Source organism: Malaya genurostris, chromosome 2 (genome assembly GCF_030247185.1).
Source record: "Malaya genurostris strain Urasoe2022 chromosome 2, Malgen_1.1, whole genome shotgun sequence".
NCBI classification, from domain to species: Eukaryota; Metazoa; Arthropoda; class Insecta; order Diptera; family Culicidae; genus Malaya; species Malaya genurostris.
The window spans coordinates 261,306,238-261,334,194 of NC_080571.1; the positions used below are offsets into that span (position 1 = coordinate 261,306,238).

The 27,957-nt window shown below is 36.8% G+C and overlaps 2 protein-coding genes across 3 annotated transcripts in view; one reads left to right on the forward strand and one right to left on the reverse strand.

The window, feature by feature from the left end:
- LOC131429722 (MLX-interacting protein) overlaps window positions 1-27,957 on the forward strand; it is a 147,126-nt gene that overhangs the window by 67,956 nt on the left and 51,213 nt on the right. The window lies entirely within an intron of this gene.
- The window catches only part of LOC131429723 (gustatory receptor 68a), a 36,549-nt gene that overhangs the window by 5,362 nt on the left and 3,230 nt on the right, over window positions 1-27,957 (reverse strand). The window contains exon 2 of the mRNA XM_058594044.1: window positions 1,077-1,238. Within this exon, the coding sequence (XP_058450027.1) occupies window positions 1,077-1,238 (162 nt within the window). The remainder of the gene's footprint in view (window positions 1-1,076; window positions 1,239-27,957) is intronic.

The following is a 27,957-nucleotide window of genomic DNA, read 5'->3' on the forward strand; positions in this document are numbered from 1 at the left end:
GCTTCAGGATCTGATAAAGGTCAGTTGACTCTCCCGAAACGAAATTCTGCCAGTTGACGAAACGAAATTCTGAGTACGGGCGTGCTTCTTGATGAAAAAAAGATACTGTACAAGTTCAGCAATGGCTTCAAAAGTGTCTACTCCAATCGAAAAGAACAGTTTGTTATTGGCTTGCTGAATTTGAACGTGAACACCGATGAAGGTGGATGTTCTGGTCGTCCAATCGAGATGCTTACTCCATCAAACATCAGAAAAGTCCACAAATCGGTTAGATCTAATAGAAAAAAAAGCTAAATTGTTTGATATAGGTGAGGCCGTAAAGATATTGGAAACCAGTGTATTTAAAATTATCCATGACCATTCGACCATGAGACGGCTTTTTTGAAAGTGGGTACTCACAGTCGATCAAAAACAACAACGTTTTAATGATTTAGAGCAGTATTTGGCCATATTTACAATAATTAAATCAGTTTTTTGACGTCGATATGTGACAATGAATGAAACATGGAGCCATCATTTCTCTCCAGAATCAAAACGATCATCATCTGAGTAGACTGCAGCCGGTGAATCCCGTCCGAAGCGTCCGAAGACACAACAGTCAGCTGAGAATGATATGGCTTGGAAGAATTTTGGAACACAAATTGTATAATCTTCATCGACTATCTTGAGAAAAGAAAAACGACCAAAAGCGAAATCAAGAAAAAACGACCTCACATGTCGAAGAAAATACCACTATTTCACCAAGGCAATGTACCGATTCACAAGTTCATGGAAACGAAGGTTAAGTTGAACGAATTACACTTCGAATTGTATTCACCATATAGTCCAAATCTGGACCCAATGACTAATAACTATTCGATGACCTAAAAAAAAAGCTCGATAGTAAGAAATTCATCTCAAACAAAGAAGCCATTGCTGAATGTGAAGTCTATTTTAGGAAAACCCCATGAAAACACAAATGATACGATGTAATAGAAACAATTTAAATCTACGTGTTTCCTGTATATCGAAAAAAAAAATGAAATGAATTGCAAAATAAACATTTGTCGCATTCTAATAATTTCCATTCGACTTACCGTGTATATCACACTGTTGTCGATATCAAAAAAACCATAGGCCGAGAACTTTTTCTTCTGGTGCAAATTTTTCAGCAAAAACTTGTTGATCTGTTTGGCCACCTTTGTGTTTTTCATCGTGTAATCATCGAAATGTCGCGTACAGAGAGCGGTTTCGTTCGCCTGAAAGTACAAAGCGGATAGAAGTTCAACTTAAATCATTTTTTTTAAATACAGGAAGTATGTATTTTTTTAATAGCTGCAAGTAAAGTAGTTTTTTCATAGCATGTCGTAAAAATACACCATCATTATTCGTAGAATATGTAAAACGGTTGTTAAGGTAGATTTTTATTGCTCGATAATATATGCATTTGAAACCGTGTGATTTAGTACAAAAAATTTTTCGTATATACGAGAATTAAACTCCTACCGTATGACCGAGAATCGTGGAGAGTTTGAATGACACGTAAAATTGTAATCGAAAAAATTGCAATTTCCAAGAAGCACTAACCTTAGAGATTGTTCGATTACACGTCACTACCAACACTAAAGTAACTATAACGGAAGCTCCCCGGACAAACGAGTTCAACTTTCGCAAAGTAAAGGTTTGAAAGGAATGCATCTCATGGGCGAACAAAACATGTTTATAGGTCAACACTATCATCGCGAGTAATTGCTGGAGAAACACAAGAAGAAACACAGGCCCATAGAAATCATTTAAAACATCGACGAATTCTAGTAGATAAATGGCAAAACGGTCATAATATTCGCTCGGTTTGTCTGCATTGTTCAGTACACTGAATAATTCGCCAAGAACACCTACAATTACGGTACACTCTTGTTCGATGGCATTGATAGTCATTGAGTCTATCAGAATAGAGGCCAACTGGATCAGTGCCCACCCGTTACAGTTTAACAAAAATCGATAAGATGGAAGTAAAATTATTATTTTCGGGAGCAATACTAGCACAAGCAGAACGAGACTAGTCCGCTTAATTTTTTCAGCTCTAGTTCGAAACTCAACACACAAATCCCCCATCACTTCACGCAGTCTTGCATGTTCATTCCAATGAAATAGATAGTAATTTCTGAGAATCCACAGTGTCACCAGCGATTGATATGCCAGCGCAATTTCCATCCAAAAAATAGTTAACTTTCCCGTTCGATTCAAGATCTTCTGGAATAATTCTCCGTAGAAAGCATTCACTGACAGCTGCACAAAGCATGCTAAAGAAATGAAGTTGATGTAAATGAAATATAAGATCCGATTCCTCTTATGTTGGATGTATCTACGGTTCAAACACAACCCCAGCACACACAAGTAGGCATAGATAAGCCAGAAGCGTTTCTCTAGCTTCATTTCGATCCAATACAGTGGAAAGTCTCTCACATACTGATCATCTACTGCAGACAGGTTAGAATAAAATACCACTCACTGTATTTGCCTAAGCATTTGCAAATTAAAGTCATTTATTTTTCATGCAATTTAACATTTTTACACGGGGTCTTATTTTCACTTTCCATTGTAGTGCGTATTAAAACTGTCAATATCAGCAAAAGTGCCAATCACAAGCATAGTCTATATAATTCATATCTATTTAACAAATGAATTACATTTTCTTAAGTAGTCTAGTCATTGTTTTTTACTGCAACATTCGTGACTAACCGCGTTCGAATCAATAAAATTAGACAAACCTCTCCATTGAACAAAAAAAAAAAGTTTCGGAAAAACATGAAAAAGGGCATAATCTCAGTGGCAAATCGCGAACTTATACTGTCAACTCATCTACCAACACTAAAAACAGAACACAGAACACCGTACACTTTGCACGGTAAGGTGTAATTCTATTTGCAGTATCACCTGTTAGACTTAAAAGACAATCAAGCAAGCAATCAGAATCAGAAGTAGTTAGTTCAAGTAATTAGCTGCCATGCTTCTGCTCTGATGTTTTTTAAATAACTATTTATTGGAATATGAGTTAAAATTAAATTATTAAGATTTAAATTGAGTGTTTTTTGTGTAGGGAAAATTCTAAACCTACTTGTATTGTGTAATGGGGAAAAGGAACTTATATACTAACTTACTAACTAATACAGAGAGCGAATCGATTCAATTGAAGATTGCATCGATTTTTGTCGGAATTTGCTTATAATATTATGTGACATTACATCTAATGGTTCTATATTTGTGAGTCTGTGTAACTCATTTGTACTAAACCAGGGAGGACGCTTCAAAATCATTTTCAGAATTTTATTCTGAATCCTTTGAAGCGTTTTCTTCCTGGTGGAACAACAACTTGACCAAATTGGTACTGCATAAAGCATGGCTGGTCTGAAAATTTGTTTATAAATTAACAATTTGTTTTTTAGACAGAGCTTAGAATTTCTGTTTATAAGAGGATATAAACATTTAATATATTTATTACACTTTGCCTGGATTCCTTCAATGTGATCCTTGAAAGTGAGTTTTTTGTCATACGTTAAACTGGTGCTGCTCTGATCATTTTCCTAATGCGAAGCGAAGAATAAAAGCGGCATGGAAAGGGCATATGTGGTGTGGTGTAAGATGGAAGGACAAAACAACAAAGAACAAATCATTCTGCATCCCTGCTCAGTTTTGCAGATTTATATCGCACACAAGAATACACAAGCAATTAGTATAATTGTATATCTGTTCTCTTCTATCGCTTTGCTTAGATAATATAGATTTATTATTATCATTATTTTCATTAAAAATGCATCTCCTGATATTTTCAATTGACTACAAAGCTTCACAGATTGGAGAGGATGCTTCAAAAAACAAAATTTAGGCATTTAAATTGTAACGCACAGAAATACTGTAATTCATTATTGCATTTATTATTCATTGAAAAATTCATTAATGGGTGCTTTGCAACCGAGATTTTAATTCATGAAACAAGCAACCATAAAACTATGATGAACTGTTCAGCACCGAAGTGATTCGTGCAAAATTTAATTATAATAAATTTGCAACTGAGAATTAATGATTGCGATATTTTCGATGCACGTGTGGTGGTCATAATGAACAACATTTTTTTCGACATTCCAACTAGTCATTATAGCGACGAAAGGCTGTTTTAATTCCAGCTGCTTGATTACATTCTACTATTCAGATTAAACCCAATAGAACGCTATTTAGCATGAATTTGGTCTGTAGAAGTAACAAGAGTGCAGCATTGTGCATGTCTCAAACACACAGCAGGCGCAGCGTAGTGATAACCTGCGCTCCTGTTACTTCCGCGTGTAATATTTAAGCCAAATCGGCTAATATTTTTTAATCAGCTATATAACATTGTGATTGTTTTTTCGTTAATATTTTTATTATCATTAGAACGAAGGAAACAGGTAACGCGTGATGGGTAAGTCAATACCTTTCACGCAGCCCACTTGGGTTCGATTCCCCACCCCGCACATAGAGTCAGAAAGTTTTCCTGGCCCGAAAAGACGAATGGTCTTAAGGTTAAAACCTCTAAAATCTGAAAAAATCATCATAACTTTTATTAACTGTTCTATAAATGATATTATCCCACCACCACGGTATTGTCGAATAAATTCCGAATACACCACTTCAATCGATCCAGTTATCACCCTACGTGCACTGAACATTTTCAGAAAGATCCAGTTTTTGTTCATCGCGAATATATTCAGCAAAGGGTTGAGATAAAACGGCTATGAAAATTCATTTACTGAATTGCGCGAACTTTTTTCTTAAATATCATCGAAGAGAATGTTCGCTAGTGAACTTTTCACAACTGATTTTTTGCCATGTGAAATCAGTTCCAGTGAGAATTACGTTTGCAAAAAATCAGTACTGCAATTTTGAACAGTAAGTTTTCTGGTCGATGATTTTTGCCTTTCTCATATGGAAAGGCTATACAATCACTGTAAAACCCGACTTTTGAACCGAGGCCGAATGTCATATACCATTCGACTCAGCTCGACGAGTGTGTGTGTATGTATGTATGTATATATGTATGTACGTATGTATGTGACAAATAATGTCACTCGATTTTCTCAGAGATGGCTGCACCGATTTTTACAAGCTCAGATCAAAGGTTAAGACCCATCAGGAATCAGAAATCAGAACAAATTGGCTCAAATGGCACGTTCCCCTTGATATTTGGAGATTTGTGCCTTGCCATCAACTTGTTTTTAGCATCATTTTCCCGATATATAAGAGGGAAGGATTGAAAGGAAATGGTAAGTGTTGGACTAGGAGGATGGGAAAAATTGACGACACAAAAACACATAAAAGCAGAAGTAGATTCTGCACCCCCAAGGGATGCTGAACAATCTGCTGAGGATCACATTTAGTGGAAGCAGAAGGAAATTCTGAACCTCTACGAGGTCCCGAACAGTCTGCTGTTAATAAAACCTCCAACCCCCGAGAGGATTTAGAGATCTTACAAAAGCGACACCATTCTGCACTCCCGGAAGAATGCAGAACGATTCGCAGTATGTACGAGCATAAGTAAATTCGGTACCCCCCAAAGGATGCCAAACAATCTGCTAAACCCTATTTAAGGTGAATACAGAAGGGATTCATTCACTCCAGGAAGAACGATGAACCCTTCTGACTATAGCTCCTTACCACATTGGGTGAGAAACGAGAGAATATCCTTCAATTTTAGCTCCGCATACACAGACTCAACCATGTATGGAGAACCAAAAACCCGGATACGTAGCTGCGTCAATGCGGGACAGTTACATATCAGATGATATAAAGTACCATAATCGCATTTACACAAATCACACGAATAATACTCAGCACGTTGAATAGTAGCCATGTGATAATTGAGTTTGCAATGTCCAGTCAGAGCTCTGACCAGAATACTTCAATGATACTTGGAGAAATGCAGTAGACACTTTGACATTTTCAGATTTAAATCTGGTAGAAATGCTTTTGTCTGAGCGCAAGTTTGCAAGCTGCGCCAGTAGCTGGCATGTTTGGATGCAGCCCAAGAACGTATCTTGTGCTTTATCCAACTAGTTGAAAGTGGTAAAGCTGGTTCAGGACCAACGAAATCATTCGTTGCACCAGCTCTAGCCAACTCATCAGCCCATTCATTCCCAGTAATACCAGAATGGCCGGGTACCCATAAGAAGTAAACAGCATTTGAAATGCTGAGGTCTTCAATTTGAGTTCGACATGCGATCACTTGATTCGACCGTGAGTCATTCGAACTGAGTGCTTTTAAGGCTGCCTGACTGTCGGAACAAAAATAAATACGTTTACCACAGATCCTCTGCTGAAGAGCCGATTGTACTCCACACAGAATTACGTAGATTTCTGCTTGGAACACAGTACAGTATCTACCAAGTGAATGAGACTGCTCCAGCCTCATTTCACGACAGTAGACACCAGCACCAGCACGACCATTCAACAGAGAACCGTCCGTAAAACAAACTATGTGTTCATAAAGTTGTCGTTCCAGACAACCAGACAACCATTCCTAACGAAGAGGATAGCTCACATTGAATGTTTTAAAAGGAAAACTGCATGTGAGAGTTAGGTCACTAGGAGCGAGTAAATACTCTTCCCACGTAACCATTTGAGACCACAAGCGAGTGTGGCTGGTAGCATAGCAAATGGTAGCATAATATAATGACTGTGTTCCGAAGTCCTGTAACCCTAAGACGGTATACACAAGATAATGCTTCTTGTTTTAGGAACACATGTAGTGGTTTAATACACAATAGCGCCTCTAGAGCAGCATTAGGAGTTGTCGTGAATGCTCCTGTCATCGCCATTTGGACCATCCTTTGGAGATGATTTAGCTTTGACTGAACTGTCGCGACTTCTCCTTCCTGCCACCATACAAGACATCCATATGCTAAAATTGGTCTAACAATAGTTGTGTAGATCCAATGAATATATCTGGGTTTGAGTCCCCATGATTTTCCAAAAGCTCGTCTGCATTGGCCGAAAGCCATGCAAGCTCCTTCAATCCTGAAGTCAATGTGAGCAGACCAATTCAGTTTTGAGTCAAGAATAACCCCGACGTATTTAACTTGATCGACCACAGTGACCTCTGAACCAAAGAACTGCAACGGACGAGCTCTTGTAATTATCCTACGATGAGTGAAAAGCACCATTGATGTTTTGCCCGAATTTACAGATAATCCAACCTGGCAACACCATTGTTCAACAGATCGCAGGGCTTGCTGCATTAAATCAAAGAGAGTGTTAATGCTTATACCGGTCATCAATATATGATAATCGTCGGCAAAACCATAAGTCGGGAATCCAAGGTTATTAAGTTTCCTTAACAAACCATCAGCGACTAGGTTCCATAAAAGTGGGGATAGTACACCACCTTGAGGAAAAACCCAAGCTATTCCGTTTACGACTGCAATGTTTAACCTCCTGCAGCCATTCAGCCATCGGCACGGAAATACACCTTGACTTAGGAGTTCCTATTTTTGTGGCCTTTTACGACATGGAACAGGAAACCAGTGGATCAATTCTTGGTAAAAAATAATTCCGCCGGATGCCACACGGCTTACCTGTTTGGTGGACTTATACCACCGGTACAGGTGGACCGTAGCGTTATTCTTAGCCAGTTGGGAAACCGCTACCGACACTACACGGCTATCTAGGCTGCTCAGAGAGGGAAGTTAACATTGATGGTCAACTTCCATGGATGGCCGAGCAGCCCATAGATCGTTATTGAATTTTATAACGATCCGATTTCCGGTTCCGGAATTACAGGGTGATATGTACCAAAAAAAAAGTCACACACTTTTCTCAGCGATGGTTTGACCGATTTTCACAAACTTAGATTCAAACAAAACGTCTTATGGTCCCATAAATGGCTATTGAATTTTATCTTTATTCGACTTCCGGTTCCGGAATTACATGCAAATATATTACGTGCAAATATATGAGAAAGGGGCACTCAATTTTATGGGAAATTTCCGATTTTTACAAACTAAGATGCAAATGAAAGGTCTTGAAATTCTTTCAAAAGTCTCCTATAAGTTGATTCAGATACGACTTTCGGTTCCGGTATCACAGTGCCATTAGTAATAATTTTCAAATTCATGAGTATTTTTGTACAAGCGATGGCGAACGAGGTGCACATTTTTATAACATGTAGTGGTAAATTCATCTAGTTGGCAGACCTTGTTTGTTGGTGGATATATAAATCTACTTTGGGACTACGGTAATAACGATGAAAAGCTCCAAAAATGGAATTCACTTCGATTTTTCAGCAACGGTTGAACCGCTTTTCACAAATCATGATTCAAATTAAAGCTCTCAGTGCCTTCAAAGATACTGTGCAATTTCATCCAGATCCGACTTCCGGCTCCGATGTTTTAGGGCAATGAGTATCAAAACTATCAAACTGTCATACAAAATGATGCAAAATCGGTACGCATCGGTACGTGCTGGTACGGAAGAAGAAGAAAACGGTCCCGCCTAGCACACAGCGTGCTGTGTTCAATTTTGTATAGCGTGCAGGGTTGCCACATTTAAATCTATATTAACATGACAACTGTTTTAAAATTAAAACAGTAATGGTAATTTATACAAAATAAAGTTTTTGATTTTATTCAAGTTTGAAAACAAATCTTGACAGGATCTTCTAGTGATGATTTTGAAAACATGGATTAAAAAAGGTTTTTTGTTCGAAAATCATTTTTTTTCGAAATTTTTATTTTTTCCTAACACTGGTTACAGCATTAGATCGTTACATTTTTCCAGCTCGAACAAAATCTCGAACACATCATATTAGCTGGATGTCCTTGCCTGCCGATCTTGTTGGCTATGCTTGCGTCGAGGTGAAAGCAAACTTGTGCACCTAATTGTATTTAGACTTGATTGTCATTTAGATATCAATCAGGAACAAAACAAGAAGTAATTTTCGTAAGTCGTATTCGGCTCTCAGATAGATGTGTACACATACTGAAGTAAGCAACTTTTTTTTAAATTCTTTATCGAAGAACAGATAGTGAATCTGTTAAGGATTCATTCTGAGGCCTTAGAAGTGACGATTTTGGCCAACACTATTACTTAATACGAACTAAACTTTCTTTACAAGGCCATTCATTTTGGTACTCTTTTTAGAGAGCTTGGTATCGTTTTAATACTATTGCGGGTTCGGTTTATTTTGAAGATTCCCTGGCTGGCCGTGCTTATCACCTAGTAAATTTGAAATCAAAGTTTCGACTAAAAACATTGCAATTGCAATTTGTTTTGACTAAAATACAGTGTCAATATGCTTGATTTCACTCAGATTTTCTCATCTGAGCAATACCTACCTTACGTGAAATGTCGTTAGCTAGGCCCATCGTTATGCATACTTTTATTGCAAGCGGCCACAACCAAAGAGCATAATCTGCGGTTTCCAGTAGAATGGTTTCCACTTGCACTATACCGGCCAAATCGATGCTCAGATAGAACAGCTGGAACAATTGCACGGTTCCTTCGTAGACAAATAACAGCAAGCAGTACATTATCGGCAGAACATACGCCCGCATTAGTAAATGCATTAGAGCTAACAGTTCAAAATATATCTCTTCCATAATCATGATTTCACTCACTTGAATAGCTGCTCTTGTGGCACATTTTTCCACGAACGCAAGCTCCGATCGTAGTATAATCATAAAAACGTTGAACTGAATCATGTAAGCATCGGTTATGACCGCAATTGTACCGAATATAAGATCTATCCCGGCACTTGCCCAATCGTTGGAATAACTCGGTATCAACATTTGAAAAATGCACATGAAGACGATATTATACAATACGCTCAATATAATACATGACACTATTAACAAGCATGTCTTTGAATAGTCTTGAACACCGTATGAGTATGTGATTTTCCTACGAACACTAGTTAGGGAGTTTAAAAATTTTAGTATGGTTCTTGAGTTGAAGCATCCGTTCAATAGTATTATGTACACCCAACCAAAGCACAATTGACTGTCCAGCACGAGCAACCATCCGAGAACATTTCCGTTCACTTCCAGTCTTCTAGCTATAGTTTCAACAGAATGCCATAAATATAGACCATTCAATGTTAACAGACCTAAGATGTTAGTCAGTACAATGTTAGCATGAATTTTCGAATGTTGGAACTGACCAGACGCCCCGTCGAACGATACAGTGGTATGAGCAAAAAATTTGGACACTGGCAAGATAACTTTCAATGGGTCCTTCTCGAACATGTTCACCAAACAACTGTGAAATCTAATTTCGCAGCAATTTTTATTTAGTTTGTATCTTTCCAGCCACAGTCGTTTGCAGTATAATTATCCTGAAACACGTGCCCGAATACTGGGCATATCTATTTTTACTATCGCAAGTAGGAAACATTACTAGTATTGACTACTAATTACCGTGTACGACCCATTTGCCGTACTTATTAATGTGTTGAATCTTAAAAAAAAACTTTTGGAATATTGGCAAGAAAACTGTACTGTCGGAAAACGGACATTGGACGGTGTTTACAATCTATTTCGAAGAAATTAAGAGATAATGTTTGACTGCGATCACCTTGCACGGATACCATAATTTTCAACGGAAATTAATGCAGTTTGAAACAAGCCGCATTTCGCGCATTGATGCAAACTACAGAAAAAAGGAAAAGTATGTTTTGTAGTACCTCAAAAGTGCTTGTAGTAAATTTTTTTCACTGTACATTAAAGCACACGGATTTATAGGTTTCAGATGTGAACATAATAATTTACGTTGACTAAAAGATGATTTGAAACGTATTTTATATTTGTATTGTATGTTCAACCGTGTAAATGCAATAAGAATGTGTCATTTTGGTGTTGACTTAGTTAAGTAAATGATTTTATGAATATTTCTAACTATGAAATATTTTTTGTATAGAATATGGATTTATTTAGAGCATAGGATCCATTAGGAGATTGATAGTACCTATTACCGTTATCCGGACAGAAACAGCAAAGAGATCGTTATCAGATTTTTTCTGAACGTTTTACATTTGGTTGCTCTGTGTTACTTAATTATCCCTTTATTGAATAGTATTTTTTTAATAAATATTGTCTCATGATTTCACGACAAAAGTATTTCTTATCTAACTCCATCAAAGTTCTGAGAAAAGTTTTAATTGGTATTTTTTTCTCCTTCATGTTATTACTTGTCTTTTAAGACTATAAGTTGAACGATTGAAATCAACTATCGCGAAAATCCCATGATATTACTATATTAATAACAGAAATAACGTAAAACGGTATATTAAATCAATGAATGTAATCAACTAACCATTTTTCGTGAATACTTAATACACGTAAATCATCTGTGAAATTGAGCTTTTGGATGAAAAATTTAGGGAAGCTTTTATTCGTCTCACGATAGCGTTTAAAATTTGCCTTTAATTTCCACGAATAATAATCAAGATTTTCTGGGACTTGAGTATCAGATATTGTTGAAACGTTTACTCGGGAAGTCCATGAGTTTCGTGGTGCATCCGAGCACCTTGAAACCGGAATATACTAAGTCATACTAATACTATCATATACTAACAGATACCCTTCTCCCGTGTCACTTGTGGAGTGCGCAGTAGTATATACGGCCTCTAGCAACAAGTGTTGGACTAACATCCTTCCCCATTCCATTCTACGTTCGGGCCTGGCCAGCAACGGTACTGATCAATAAATTCTGGGGTTACCAGTAGATGTTCTTTGAAGGATGATTTGTCAGACCCAGGTCTGATAACTAGAAATACTTTGTACAATTTCAGCTAATCCCGATCAGTAACGCAGCACCCATACTTGAAGTTAATGCGATTTGTACTTTCCGAAAAGTTAGGGTTTAAACAATTAACAGACATTGGTAAAAGTTGAAACTTTTGATGTGAAAAAAAAAATATTTTAACACCAGATCAAATACCATGAATATTCTCATAGTGGACTTGCCCCTAGCAGTAGTCGCCCCAAATATAATTTAGTCGTGAAATCCACAGAACTCAGATTTTTGTTGTATTGCACAAATTTGTCTGTCTTGTTTTCGTTTAGTTGTATATTGGTAGCAGTTGATGGATTGTTTGATGAATGTGTTAGAGTGTGCTTAGTTTCTGTCTCCAAAGTACTGGTTTTAAATGTGACTTGCAAAAGAAAATCCACTGTCTAGGAGTCGGGAAGCTTTTTTGTTCATTTTTGTGCAATACTTGCTATTGTGAACGGTCAGTATTGATATGTGACTTATTGGTTTTCGTAGGTGACCTACGATCTACATGACACTTGTCGTCGTGATTGAAAATCACATGGTCCCATATTGAATTTTATCCCAATCCGACTTCCGGTTTTGGAATTACAAGGCAATATGTGCAAATCTATGAGAAAATGCTTATTCAATTTTCTGGAAAATCATTTATGGTTTATTTAGATATTTAGATACAGACTATTATGGTCCGCAAACTAGCTAATATAAAGAGATAGCTTATGAAAAAAAGTATTTATGAAATTGATATTTTTATACCTCCGGAACCTGGGGTTCGATCTGAATGAAAATTGGTATATTCTTATGGCATCTTAAGACCTTTCAGTAGAATCTAAGATGGTGAAAATCGGTTCATTCTCCAAAGAAAGTGAGTGACATTATTTTACACTTTTGGTGCATATTACCCTGTAATTCCGGAACCGGAAGTCGGATCCAAATAAAACTCTGAAACGTTGTATGGGACCATAAGACTTTTCATTTGATTCTAAGTTAGTGAAAATCGGTTCAGTCATCTCCAAGAAAAGTGAGAGACAATTTTTGTCACACACACAGACATTTGCCCAGTTCGTCGAGCTGAGTCGAATGGTATATGACATTCGGCCAAAAAAAATTGGGGTCTTCTATTTACAAACATGAAAACCGCTAAAAAAAATGCATTGGACGTTATGAACCACAAAGCTCCAACTTTATCTACACAGAAAGAAAAGATGAAACTTACACGACCTGTAAGCCGATAGTACTATGAAATAGACATCAGTTGAAACGAAAATCTGATTTAAAACCATGATTGATGTAAAATTACATTAAGATTCATTTAGTTTTTCATTGAACAAAACTGTATATTTACAAACCGCTTAGATTTGTAATGTAACTTTTCATTCAAATGCCTGCTCCAAATATGTGCATGAAAATAAATGTAAATTCACAAAATATTTTTATCTGTGTATCTACGCATTTTTCCTAGAAACTATTTACTATTTCTAGACAACATACCCAAAAATTGAGAAAATCGGTTATCAAGTTATGAATTTTCAAAAGAAGGTATTTTTCCCTAACATTAAAATGGTCATCCTAATGGCAAAATTATAAAAAGACAGGATATTTTTCGATGGATAACGATTGTACAAAATATTACGAATTTCTGAGAGGTCGTATATCTTTTTCTAATGGAATTACTGTATTATCAAAAATATTTAACTTCTTCTAACGTGGTTTTCCGTTATCGACTGTCATATGCGCGCTATGACACACGCATAAATCGAAGAATCCAAAACACCAATATTCTGATCACCAAATGTCACAAGAAGTTTCGATATCCACTCCGTAATAAGGGACCATTTCATTTCATCTCTAGAAGATGCGTATAAGTGGTTTTTCGCAAGAGTTTCCCAGAAATATTCTTTAGCAAGTGGCTTGAAGAAATCTTTTGTACTATTTCTTGAATAAAAACTATACTCAATGAAAGTAGGAGTTACTTAGGAACGTTCTAAAATTTTAAATCAAGACCATTTAAAAAACAAATACCAAAATATTGTTCTCATAAAGTATTTTGAATTATGTGAAATAGTAAAATGTTTTTGTTCCTGCTCTAGACCTCTTTATTGAGGCATAGCTTGGCATTACTCGTGTTGAAAATCAAATCATGAGCGATAAAAGTACTTGAACTCTTTTAAGGAACAAAAGGCTTAAGGGCTGAGGCCAGTGTGTTTTAGAGTGATTTAGAGGGCTATTTTCTCGTTTCAAACCTGATTTTCAGAAACGGTGACGAATATAAAAAAAAAAGTTTATATTATTCTGTGAAAGTTTCAGAATGATTCATTGACTTTAGCGGTCGGGAAAGTATTTTTTTCTGAAGGAAGAATTGCATACCTGAAAACGCCGTCTTTCAACTTGTTCTTTGAATATCTCGCCTTAAAAACCATGGATCAAAAATCTATCTTAACAATGTCTAGATAATTTAATTTAGATGCGATTAGTGCATAAAAACATATATGTTGTCGCGATAAAAATGAAGTGAAGGTAAGTCGATTTCTATGACGGCGCCATTTTTTCTGAGAGAGAAATAAAATCGGCTCAGAAAGGCTGAAAACAAACGATAGCTTCATTGGATTTTTTAGTGATGTAGTCAAACTTGTAACCGAAAATATCAAAACTTTCTTGGCCACCCGACCACATCGAGAGTCATTTTGCACATTATTTGCGAGAGAGCATGGGGAGAAATGTAATACTTACAGCGATCCACGTGGTTTTACGCGACCTACTGGCCTCAGCTCTTAACTGAAGAGGATTATTATATTTCAACTCTTTAGTATATTTTTACCTGAAATATAACAACCCTTGTTATAATATTCAGAATTACTACAATTTTAATTCGATCTGAACGTTTGCTTCTGATTTGGAATCATATTTATAACTGAATGAGATATAAATACCAAGATCAGATATAATTTTGAGAGATTTCTATTATGCTTTGTTGATCGGGAATTTTCACTACCAAGAGAATTGCGTTGATGATGAAGATGTAAAACCCAAGCGGCGAAAGAGGTGTTAAATAGGTTATTGCATATGGAGTGGAGGGCCGAAACTAAGAATCGAACCACACACTATCCGTATGAAGTCTGAATATGTACGAAATTTGGAAGAATTGGGTGACTCTTTGCTCTTGATGTAGAAAATTTTCTCGGTGGAAGAAAACCGCGGGCTAGAGTCCCGTTTCTGAATATTTTTTTTCAATTTAATGCATCAGTCTTTCAGTCTGTCTCTCGAATAATATAAAAACTGATAATAAGTTAGACTGAACAATTACTGTTCTGTCTATGAGCACGAATTTGTCTAATTGAGATAATTTCGTATAGTAATTATGTGGAAAGTATAGGTAAAGTTATCGAACCTTTTTAAAGGCATATCGACTTAAAGTTTACAACCGCTTAGTGGAATCTCAAACTAATCGTAATTATTCACGTGGGTTCCCAATTTTAATCCATTTTAATACTCACCTTCCGATTGAGATCATTTGCCAAACCGATCGTTAGACACACTTTCACAATAAACGGTAACAGCCAAATAGTGTAGCCTACGCCGTCCAGTATGACAGTTTCCAATCGAGTTTTGCTCCATGCACTGGAGAACAGATGAAATAGTTGGAACAAGTGCATAGTGCTCTCGAAGAACAACAGTAGTAAAGAGAACATCAGAGGTAGAGCAAAAGCTTGCACTAGGTTGCGCATCAATGAGAGAATTTTGAAATATATTCCCAAGAGAAGCCGAATTTCATTTGGTTTTCCGGCTGTTTTGAGGATGCGTTGGTTGATGAGCACTAAATCCGTTCGAAGAATGATCATAAATGTGTTGAACTGTATGACGTGTGCATCGTTCATGACTGTTATTATAGCAAATATAGCATCTATTCCCGAATCGATCCATACATTATCCACACTGGGAAACAGATTAGAGATGCACACTAACAGAAAATTGTACGATATACTTGCAATGATACATGCTTTAACCAGTAATCATATTTTGTGGTATTTTGGACTACCGAACGAAGATTCTATTTCCCGTTGAACACTAACTAGTAGATTCAAAAATTTCATCATGGCTTTTAACTGCCAACATCCATTTAACACCATCACATAACTCCAGAAAAAACCAAATTGTCTGTCCAGTACAACCAACCAACCCAGAACATGGCCATTCCATTTAAGTCTTGCGGAAGTAGTGTTTACGACGTACCACAGATAAAGAGTATTCATTGTTATGATACAACAAATATTGCTGAAAACAATTACAGCATATTTATTCGCACGCTTATAACGATTGAAAGTATGGTCGAACGATACCATAGTATGGGCCAAACATTTGGTCACTGGCAGAATTATGCTCAAGGGGTTCTTTTCGGCCATGCTTATCAAACGATAGTGTTAACCGTTCCTATTCCAGATCCCTTCACGGGTTTAATTTAGTTGTTTACCATGTAATTATCCTGTGACATTTGTCCGTTTCCTGCGGTATCTGTTAAGGCCATCAGCACGGCTGGAGCCTACTTAATAATTTTATCGAAAAAGGGTAAAGCGATGGCTGATAGGTCAGGATTAGTTTAGTACCAATAGAATCGTAGCACTAGCTGTACACTAAGAATGTAACCGACGTGAATAGTGTTGAAATAGCGAGGTAAGTTCAACATTGTGATTTTTCTCTTTTTTTTTACCTTTCATTATTTTACGTGAATTGAATTTGGCCCGAGAGAAGATTCAAAACAATTCCATGGAAATGTGCCACTACAAAAGTGAGAATCCCATGATTGAACAGAGGAAATTATTACGATTGATGGACCGTATTTTGTTAAATGCCATGAAAAAAATTATGTAGGGGAAGGAAGCCCCCCACCCTACGTGTTTCACTAAATAATCTTTTCTTTACATCTCGTGAATGCAGAACAGTTCAAATTGAACTGCTTAGTGCAAACTTAAACCGCTAAGCAGATATTTGCAAAACACTTTTTTTTTATTTGGCACCGAATTGCCATGTCTTTACTGATGTGCCGAACGAAAACGTCTTTATTACTTTATTATTTTCAAGAAAAGAGGTTTTGTCTTTAAAGTCATTCGCCTCTTCGGGCCATTTTGGCCCTATGTCCGATGCAGGTATGGTCATTTAGGTCATTTAGCAGAAGGTTGCGGGTTTAAGTATGACGAATTCTTTTTCGCAAATTCCATTCTTATCTATTTCGTTCATATATTTTCCCCTTCCGGTCTGTTTTTCGTTCACGACATCATTTTCAATCACAGCGGAGCATGCTTTTCCGAAAAACGCGAAGCTACTCATAAACGATACTCAAACCCTGAAGTAACTGTAAAATTAGAAATATCAAAGCAAAGTCTTGGCATTACATTCTTTTTGTGGAATTTGGCCTTTCTGTTTCAACATACTTCACAGCCGATTCTTAGTGTACAGAATCATTACATGGCTAGTACTATGGATCCTACTGACACTAATAATCCTTCCAGGTCGAGGCTCGAACAAACGACAACTGGCTTATAACCAGCGTCCTATGAAATTAGAAATAATGGGTGGCAACTAAAATTTAGGAATTTTTTCGAGGCCTGTATGCTCAAAAACAAACGAGCTCAGAAAGAACTAAGAGTGTGTATGTGTTAGCTCTCTTTCTCCTCTTTCTGCTAGTATTTTCTGTTCTGTTCATGCTTGATCAGTCTTGCTCAAAATGCCGTCGAAACAAGAAGTATTTCACGAGCGCATTGTACAGTTCTACGAACTGCACAGAAATCTCGGCAAATAGAATACGGTACAACATTTTAAAAGCAAAAATGTTGCGGCTTCGACAGTTTACAATATCCTAAGATGCCCAACAACTGCTCGTAAGGAAGGTAGTGGAAGACCAGCAAAATTATGGACGCAAAAGGACTTCGTTCTCTTTCTCGTGCCTTCAACAACAAGGATTAACTGAGTCAAAAGGATGCCGCAAAAATGTTCAACTGTTCTCTCCAGTACATCTGCAAAACATTGAAAAGACTCGGAATAAAGTACCGAAAGAAGACACGAGCCCCGGGATATACTGACGCACAGATTTCAACGCTGAATTCCCAATGCCGCTGGTTGATTAAAAAATTTTCCGGAAAAAGTTTTGTTTTGGACGACGAAAGTTACTCCCCTCTTTCGAAGACAGATTCCCGCAAACGATCGATACTATTCAACGGATAGTTCTATTGCACCTCCGAACATAAAATATAAGTTTTAACATAAGTTTAACAGAAAGTGATGCTGTACATTGTCAATTTCGAGAAAGGCATTTCTAAGCCATGGTTCAAGCCATCTGGGTTGGCAATCAATCAAGATGTGTACCAGAACGAATGTTTGTAGAAAGTTTTGATCCCGTTTTTTCAAAAACATCATGCTGATGAACAATACGTGTTTTGGCTGGATAAAGCGTCATCGCATTGCGCCAAAAAACACAATCGTTCCTGAATACCCATTCGATCCCATTTGTACCCAAAAACCACAACCCGATAAATCTACCTCAGTGTCTCCCAATCGAAAATTTCTTCGGGATTTTGAGCTCCTTGGTGTACAGAAATAACTGGAGAGCCACGAATTGCTAACAGTTGATTAATAAAATCAAGAGATGCATTCGCAAAGTTAACATGAAGGCTGTACAACGCTCCTGTTCTGACATCAAACGGAAGCTTCGCCGAACATCCGATTACGGATCGTTTTCAAATGTTCACTATTTTTTTTTCAACAATGATCTTTAATTTCAATAAATCAGATCTTCTCCAAGTATGTTTGTCTTTTTTGACAGCTTGAGAAAGAAATTTAAAAAAATTTAAGTTGCCACCCGTTATACAACAATCAAATTAAACTTAGAAAATGGATATTTTTGTTATCTTTACGTTTTGTCTTAGATTCGTCAGTGCATAACAGTTCATGTTGAACTGTTATGCCACCTGCAGTTCAACATAAACCGCTAAGCAGTCGTAACAGTTTGGCTGAAAAGTTCGTATCGTTTAATAGAAACACACATTTTTTTGCCAAAATTCGTTTTTATTATTCAACATAATTGCCATCAGAGGCGATACAGCGATTATAGCGATCTTCCAACTTTTCGATACCATTTTTGTAGTACGATTTGTCCTTTGCCTCAAAATAGGCCTCAGTTTCAGCGATTACCTCTTCATTGCTTCTAAATTTTTTACCAGCGAGCATTCTCTTGAGGTCTGAGAACAGGAAAAAGTCACTGGGGGCCAAATCTGGAGAATACGGTGGATGAGGGAGCAATTCGAAGCCCAATTCGTTCAATTTCAGCATGGTTTTCATCGACTTGTGACACGGTGCATTGTCTTGACGAAACAAAACCTTTTTCTTCTTCAAATGAGGCCGTTTTTTTGAAATTTCGTCCTTCAAACGCTCTAATAACGCTATATAATAGTCACTGTTGATGGTTTTTCTCTTTTCAAGGTAGTCGATGAAAATTATACCATGCGAATCCCAAAATACAGACGCCATAACCTTACCGGCCGGTTGTTGAGTCTTTCCACGCTTTGGGTTCGGTTCATCGCGTGCAGTCCACTCAGCTGACTGTCGATTGGACTCCGGAGTGAAGTGATGGAGTCATGTTTCGTCCATTGTTATATATCGACGAAAAAAATCGGTTTTGTTTCGATATAACAGCTCCAAACACTGCTCAGAATCATCTATTCGTTGTTGTTTTTTATCGATTGTGAGCTCACGCGGCACCCATTTTGCACAAAGCTTTCTCATATCCAAATATTCGTGAATAATATGTCCAACACGTTCCTTTGATATCTTTAGGGTGCCAGCTATCTCGATCAACTTCACTTTACGGTAATTGAAAATCATTTTGTGGATTTTTTTCACGTTTTCATTGGACGTCCACTGCGTTCATCGTCTTCGGTGCTCATATGACCAGTACGAAATTTTGCAAACCACTTACGAATTGTTGCTTCGCCCGGTGCAGAGTCTGGATAACACTCATCAAGCCATTTTTTGGTATCGGCGGCACTTTTTTTCATCAAAAAGTAGTGTTTCATCAACACACGAAATTCCTTTTTTTTCCATTTTTTTCACAATAACAAAAGTAGCTTCACTCAAAATGCAATATCTCACAAACTAATAATCAGATAGCTGTCAAATTTATACACGTATCTTTTGAAGGTTGGTACTAACTGAAAATGATATGGATTTAATTCTAGTGGCGCCCTCTCATAGAAACGATACGAACTTTTCAGCCGATTTGTTAAAGTTATTTTTATTTGCAAAACACTTATGATTAGCACCGAAGTGCCAAGTCCTTCCTGACGTGCCGAACGAAAACAAGTTTCAGCTATTACTGGCCGATTCATATGGTCATTTAGGGATCAACCTTGTTTGCGCTAGGGTACATAACCAATTTCATTAACTTTACATTTCGTCTTAGACTCGTAAGTGCAAAACAGTTTATGTTGAACTGTTATGCCACCTGCAGTTCAACATAAACCGCTAGGCAGACGTACTTCTGGTAGTAGAGGGCGACTATCATACAACCTTCATAGGGTCTGTCGCTGACGATATCCAGTCAGCGACTGGCACCAGTAGAGAAGGTGACAAGCGATTATAAATACACTCTTCTACTCAGTGCTTGTATAGAGCGAGAAGGCTAGTGTTTGATGAACAGAGAAGATGTTTGGATGTATGGTACCGGTCGTGAGACGGTCAGGATGTACAACCATATTCGATGTACGATCTATCATTCCTAGTCGTGTGTATCATAAGGCTTAGGGTGGCGAAATGGTACCGCGTATGCACGGAATGCATAAGAACGCAGGTTCGAGTCCTGTCTTTGAGCGTATCTTTTTTTTTCATTACTAAAACTGACGTAAAGTTATTTTTATTTGAAAAATACTTATGATTAGCACCAGGACGTTTTTTAGAAACCACGATATGTAGTGTTCTACTGTTTCTCAGTGCAGAATTTTCTGAAGTCAAAAATCAAAGCAGCATAGTTATAATAGATATTTTCAGCGACCCCTAGGCCTTTTATATGTTTGTGTTTTTGGTGGTTGTTTGACGTCACAACTGCAATTTTTCACGAAAAAATCGCCATTTTGTAGCTGTAAAACATCCCCGAATAACAAAAAAAAAAAAGGAAACGTTTGGGTTGAGTATTTTATGTGCCTCCGGCGAACGACCGCAACTTGGTTAAAGCCGGGTATAAATAAAACGATATAAAAAAAAAATATTTTATATGCAGAAGTGTGTGCAAAATTTGTGACGATGGACACGGACTATGAAAATGTGCTTTAGAGAGGAACGCGTTTAAAGTTTACTGTCTATTAAATCGAAGGAAACAATAAATTTTCAACACACTGAGTAGACTCGACTCCAACTCCATAAAGTACATTCGTTGTCTTCGGTTTCTTTTTTTCTTCAAATTTCCGTCTTATTCTCTTTCTTTTTCTGCCCTTCGCTCGCTTGCTCTAGTGACATGACGCCGAGCTCTTGCCTCATCGCAGTATGAGACAAGAGGAAATAAAGGTCCATAACTTCCGGAGGTTTGTTTCGATGGACTTGAAAGTTTGACAAAACATTCTTGAAATAATTTACCATAAGAAAATACAAAGAAATAAAATTGACTTTTCAAAAGTGGTAGGAGAATGGTTTGCGGTTCTTTTCTAATACACGTATTCAAACTTTGCCTTTCTCATGTTTAAATGCTTTGCAATCGCTGGGAATACTTATTTTTGAACCGAGTAATATAACATTCGACTCTACTGAGGTCGCAAAATTTCTGTGTGTGTAACAAAAGATTTTTTCACTTTGGTTTTCTCGAAGATGGTTCGAAATCGTAGAGTCAAAATAAAGGCCTTATAAATTCATGGAACACTGTTAATTTTTTCCAGAGTTGACTTTCGGTTCTGGAATTACGAGGTAAGATATGCACAAAATGATGAATGAGCACTATATTTATTCAGAGGTGTCTGGACTAACATAAATTCGAATTAAATGTCTTATGATACTGAACTTCCGAAATGACAGGGTAAACAAAAACAGGGTGCAAACAAACTTTGTTGTTCATAGTTATTCGTTCTGACACTCGAACACAGCGAAAGCTCGATGAGATCGGAAAAGTCTGTGGATGTATATGTTCACTTCAAACATTTTTCTATTCGCTTAATTCCCTCGGAGATGATTGAAACGAGTTCAACAAGCTTAGGCTCATTTGATGGCTAGTATTGGTTCATTGATCAAGCTCAAAAATAAAATGGCTGCTATTTTCAGTTTCGGAGATATAATGTCAAGCAAAGTCTTGGCATTACATTCCTTTGGTGGAATTTGGCCTTTCTGTTTCAACAGACTTCGCAGCCGATTCTTAGTGTACAGAATCATTGCATGGCTAGTACTATGGATCCTACTGACACTAAGAATCCTTCCAGGTCGGGGCTCGAACTCGGAGATATAATGTACTTGTACCATTATCGATCGATCGTGATCGACAAAACGCTATATTTTTCTCTTTTCCGAATCTGCTGATCCAAATCTAACAAAAACAAAACAAATCTTTGGTTTGTAATTTGTAAACTCACCGTTCGACTTACGTCATTGGCTAAACTCATCGATAGACACACCTCAAGTATAAGTGGAACGAGCCAAACGGCATAACCGGCCACCTCCCGCATGATAATTTCCAGCGGCACCTTACCCGTTGAATCTATAATAAATTGAAACAGTTGGAACAACTGTAAGGTTCCCTCGAAGAACATTAGTAGCAGGAAGAATATCATCGGAAGAATAAATGCTTGCACCAGTAAATGCATCAGGGATAATAATTCAAAATACACTTCCGCCAGAAACGGTAGATCGTTTGCATCACAATCGGTTCTGGCTCCATGTTTGTTAATAATGTCAATCTCCGCTTGTAATACGATCAGAAATGCTCCGAACTGTATTATATACAAATCATTAACAACTGAGATGGTAGCGAACATTAAATCCAGTGCCGTTCTGATCCAATCGTTGCAATTGTTCGAAGTCCATATTTGAAAGCAGCACACGAACACAAAATTGTAGAATACACTTGCTATAATGCACGAGTTTACCAGTAAGTAAGTTTTCTGATAAATCGGACCACCAAATGTGGTTTGGATTTTTCTACGAACACTCACTAATGAGTTCAAAAACTTTAATATAACTTTCGACTTGAAACATCCGTTTATCACCATCACGTAATTCAAACAAAAACATAATTGACTGTCAAGTACAAACATCCAACCCAAAACTATTCCGTACTGTTCCAATCTGATGGATGTATTTTCAACAGTATACCATAAATACAACGAATTCACCACAAGAAAACTAAGCACATTGCTAAACACAATGAAAACACGTTTGTTCGTCGTCTGAAACCGACCGGAAGTCTCATTAAATGAAACCAAAGTGTGGGCAACTAGTCTGTTCGCTAGCAAAATATTTTTTTTTTTTTTTTTTATTCAATAATATAATATAATATTAAGGCACACTGCTTAAGCTCTAAGATGCCAAGGGTAATAGCAAAATATTTGTCAAAGGATCCTTTTCGGTCATAGTGGAACCCGATCCGTTCCGTGCACGATTTACTCCATTGCAAGGTTGATACTCTACTAATACAGCAAATTAATTGAACACAGAAAAGTAGTACAACATCCTGTATCAAGGTCACCGGTTCTCCCGGAGAGAACGGTACCCATTTGAGTAAAAACCGAAATGCTAATTTGATGGAGTCCACTGGCAATTTGATGGAGTCCACTGATAATGCGATTGTCAGACCAGACCCTGTTGTTGTTAATGATGTTCGATTGATGGAGAAAACTACAGCTATCAACAGTTCCATGATTCGAATGATTCCTAGTCGATTGTCTCTGGTTAGATAACCAATATTTGCACCAGACAACGAGAAAACAAAATGTTACCCTAGATTATTATAGTCTTCAAATTATTCATTGCAGTCTTAACGGTATGTAAAATTCATGGCTTGACTGACCCTAATTAATTCCATTTACACATATTCGTATAATATGATTACAATTCAGTCACGTACCCCGAAATCAAAAACATATAATTATTTAGAAGGTCTCAGACATGTGTTAGAGAAAAAACAAAACAGTAAACGTAATAAAATGTAACACAATATCAGTTCCAGTGGAAAAGAAAGTTGAGAGAATAAAAGTTTACCGATAGGACAAGCGCGGGAATTTTAAAATGAAAATTCCGGTTCTTTTCTGATGGTACAATTTACTACATTCACAATTTTATCGTATAATACGAAGTTCGTTTAGAAAATAAAATGTTGGTGTTTTGAACAGTAGGATTATGGATAATCAAGCCCTGTAGAAACACATAACAAAGTAATTATAACACGTTCCCTGTCAAATTCAGAGATTTAGGGTTTTCTGTGTCTTCCTGTTATTTCTAGAAAGAAAAGAACAGGGGAAGAAGGAACGGTAGATGAGAATTTAAGAGATTACAGCACAAAACAATTGGATCGCAGAGAATTTAATTGAAATACGTTGCAGAAATCACCCTGTGAAGGAGATTACTCGAATCTCATTTCACGGCAATATACGCCAGCACCGGCTCGAGAAAAAATTGTCAGTGTAACAAGTTTCATATTCTTCAAATTGGCGCTACTATCAGCCATTTTACAGCGTTTGGAGTTACTACAGGGTGCTCCAACTTTTATGTCGGTTTGAAAACACTGAATTACTTTAACATTGATCAACCGAACTTCAAATATGTTTTGGAAACGTCAATTCAGTCAATTTTTGCCATGGATTCCCCCCGAGCTCAAGGCAAACATTCGTGCTGAATTCGACGCTATAACATCCGAGATGCTCGAAAACGTAAACCCCAATCGCAGAAAAAAGTAGTCATTTTGTAATTGCTAATAAAGGTGGCCACTTAATTGATATTGTTTTCGAAAACTAGTCCAAAAATTCGTATGGAACCAAACTAAACTGAACTGAATAAAAATACATCACTTATAGAAATCGGTTGTCTTTTCTCAATGTTATTCAATGTTTACATAACGACATAAAAGATGGAGCACCCTGTATATTTACAATTTTATCGGAGTAATGCTATTTACAGTGGGATTTTTGATAACTAAGCTCTGTGGAATCATTTATAAGGTCTTGTTTCAATTGTCACTAAATATGGAAGCTCATTGGCTTTCAAGTAGAAATTATATCAGTCGTTCAATGAACTTTTTGACTCTATCATGGTATTTGAACGAGTGCAAATGTGACATCGCGTACACAGCACATTTGTACACTAAATTCAATGGAGTTAACTTGTAATTCTTCTCATGACTAAAGCAGTATTCACCTAAAACATTTCATTTTTTTAGCTAAATTATGAAGATAATTCTATTGTTTATTTTTTTTAGGCCAATTTTATGAAAATAACGGTTTGCTTTTCTTTTAATCTTGTAGTTTTCTCCATTTCTTCCTATTTTACTTTGAAAAATCAAACGAAATCTAGAAAAAATCCTGAATATCACAGAGTTTTAAAGTTTATCCCTTGGTGGGTAGAGCAAATATTAATGTATCGAAAATGGACAATCGACCAAAAAAGTTTGGGAACTACTGTCCTAAACTTTGTAGCTCGTTCTCTCAAAGCCGCCCCAATTGACACGAATCTGTGTTCAAGTTATACGAACAGAGATGGCTTGTATAATAGAAATTGTTTTAATATTTTATTTTTGACGAAAACATAAAGAATTCAAGCGAACATCAACAGATTTTCCAAATGGTATTTTCCGACCTACTATTGTTTTATTACCTAAAAAAAATAAAGAAAATAACAATTTTTCTACCGTTTCATAGCGTGCCCCCCTTAAACAAGAATGGTTGTTGACCACCACTTTAGGCCACTGGTATTGATCTTTATCTAGGGAAATATCTTAATGCTCTTTGTCTGAAAATTGTGTGCCCCCCTTTTGATAAAGTCCACAACCAGCGGTCGGAAAGTCGGGTAGTATAAAACAGCCAATCTTTTTTAATAAACCGCTAAAGTCGATGTACATCATTATAGTTTGTTACATATACTTTCGTTTTATCATATTACAATAAAAAATGATTTATTTTCAATGGAGTCGATTATCGCGTTCTCGATTATTGTATTTTTTTTCAGTCTAAATTCAATTTAGACATTGGAACAAATACACCGGTTAATGTTGAAATTTATAGAATGTACGTAAACAGAAACTAATTTTTATACTATGCGGAATAAAATCATGCGACATTAAATACCAGGTAATCTAGATGTATCAGATATCAGTTAAATTTTACCTTACTACTAACTTCATTTGCTAACCACACAGTAATACACGTCTTCAAAACTAGTGGAACTGTCCAAACAATGTAACTTGCGGAATTTCGGAAATCCATTTCCGCGAATATACCATCGGAGTAGATACAAAAGAACTGATACATCTGTGCTGTACCTTCAATGAATGTCAACAGAGCACAGATCAAGATCGGTGTGGCAAAGTATTTTGTCAATAATCTCATCATCGATAACACATCAAAGTGAATCTCAACCAAAGCTAGCATGGAACTACGTCTTTGATGTAGCGCGGAACTCGCGAAAATGTTCTCAATCAAGTTCAGTTCTTTCAGAAGCATCAGCAGAATTACGTTAAACTGAGTGAAATGCATGTCACTAATGAATTGTAGTAAACCAAACAACAGATCTGTCCAAGCAATTGTGAAATAATAAACGTTAATAAAAACACCATTATACAACACACTAACGGTTATCCCTAAAATAACGAACCAACGAATGTACGCGAAATTTGCCACCCCGAACGAAGATACGATTCGTTGTCTAACACCATGGAATAAGTTGAGTAGCTTCGACATATCCTTCGATTTCGTCCATCCGTTGTAGATCATTACAAAGCACCAACAGAAATAAATTTGATTATCTACACCAATTAGTAAAAGAAACGCTTGGGCGTTCTTTTCAAAATATTCGTCATGCGTGGTTATCCTGTAACATGTGTATACTATATTCAAAGTGACAAGAAAAACAGCATTCACAAGAACTATGAACTTTCGTCTTCTCAAAAGCGAATAACGACCGGAAGTTCTATCAAACCGCACTAGAACATGGCCCAGTGCATTGGACACCGATAAAATAGCTTCCAGTGGGTCGCTTCGATTCATCGGAGATGATGCTATGCACTAGTCGATTCCTTCACTGGTATTCAAATTTGTATGCTTCGCAGGAATGATGTAACGTGATAAGCTGATGAAATCGATTTATTTGCCATTAAATGAATTGGTTTCAAGATAATGAATAACATTTTCCACATCGAAAAACAAATGAAATTTGTGACACTAATGATACATGAAGGTGAAAATTTTTTTCATATGCGCTTACAGCTTTTGTGCTCGAAACATGATTGAACAACATAGTTGCACGAATATTAGATGATTTGTGATCTTTTATTGTGAATGTCATAAACGAGCTGCTGCTTCCGAGGGTGAAGTTTCCATTCAGCTGCAAAATTAGACCAAAGCAGCTTCATGTTGTCCGAAAGCAAGAGGAAACTTTTAGCATATTAAAATGTATCCTAAAAATAAAAATGAACGCTTAGCACAAATAGGACAGACAGTGGTAGGGGAGAAACGACAGTCTTTGGCCATTTTTCACTTGACATTTTCTTATGACTGTGAATGAAAGGCATTTCAAAATTCCCCACCTTGATATTTTACCTTCTTCGTTGTGAATTTTTTGTAAACAGATTCTTTTGTAATTTATACATACAAATTGAACTTGAAGATTTGTTGATATTTGGCCCAACACATTCGCAATGGCGGGGGCCTTGGTTCACAACTATTAGAATCGAATTTATAATTGTTTCAATTGATAAAAGTTTGAATAATATTTTTTCTTGTTGAACAAATTTATTAAGGTGGTAAGGCCGTGTCTATCATAGCTTCAGGGTGACGAAATGGTAACGCGTATGCACGGATTGCATAAGAACGCAGGTTCGAGTCCTGTCTCTGAGCGTCTTTTTCCAAAAAAAAAAATCATTTTTCTGTGAGATTCTCATTCATTTGGCTTCTCCAATATATGTTCCCACTCAGTCATTGCAAAAAAATGCTATTATTCTGTTCTCTCGAATAA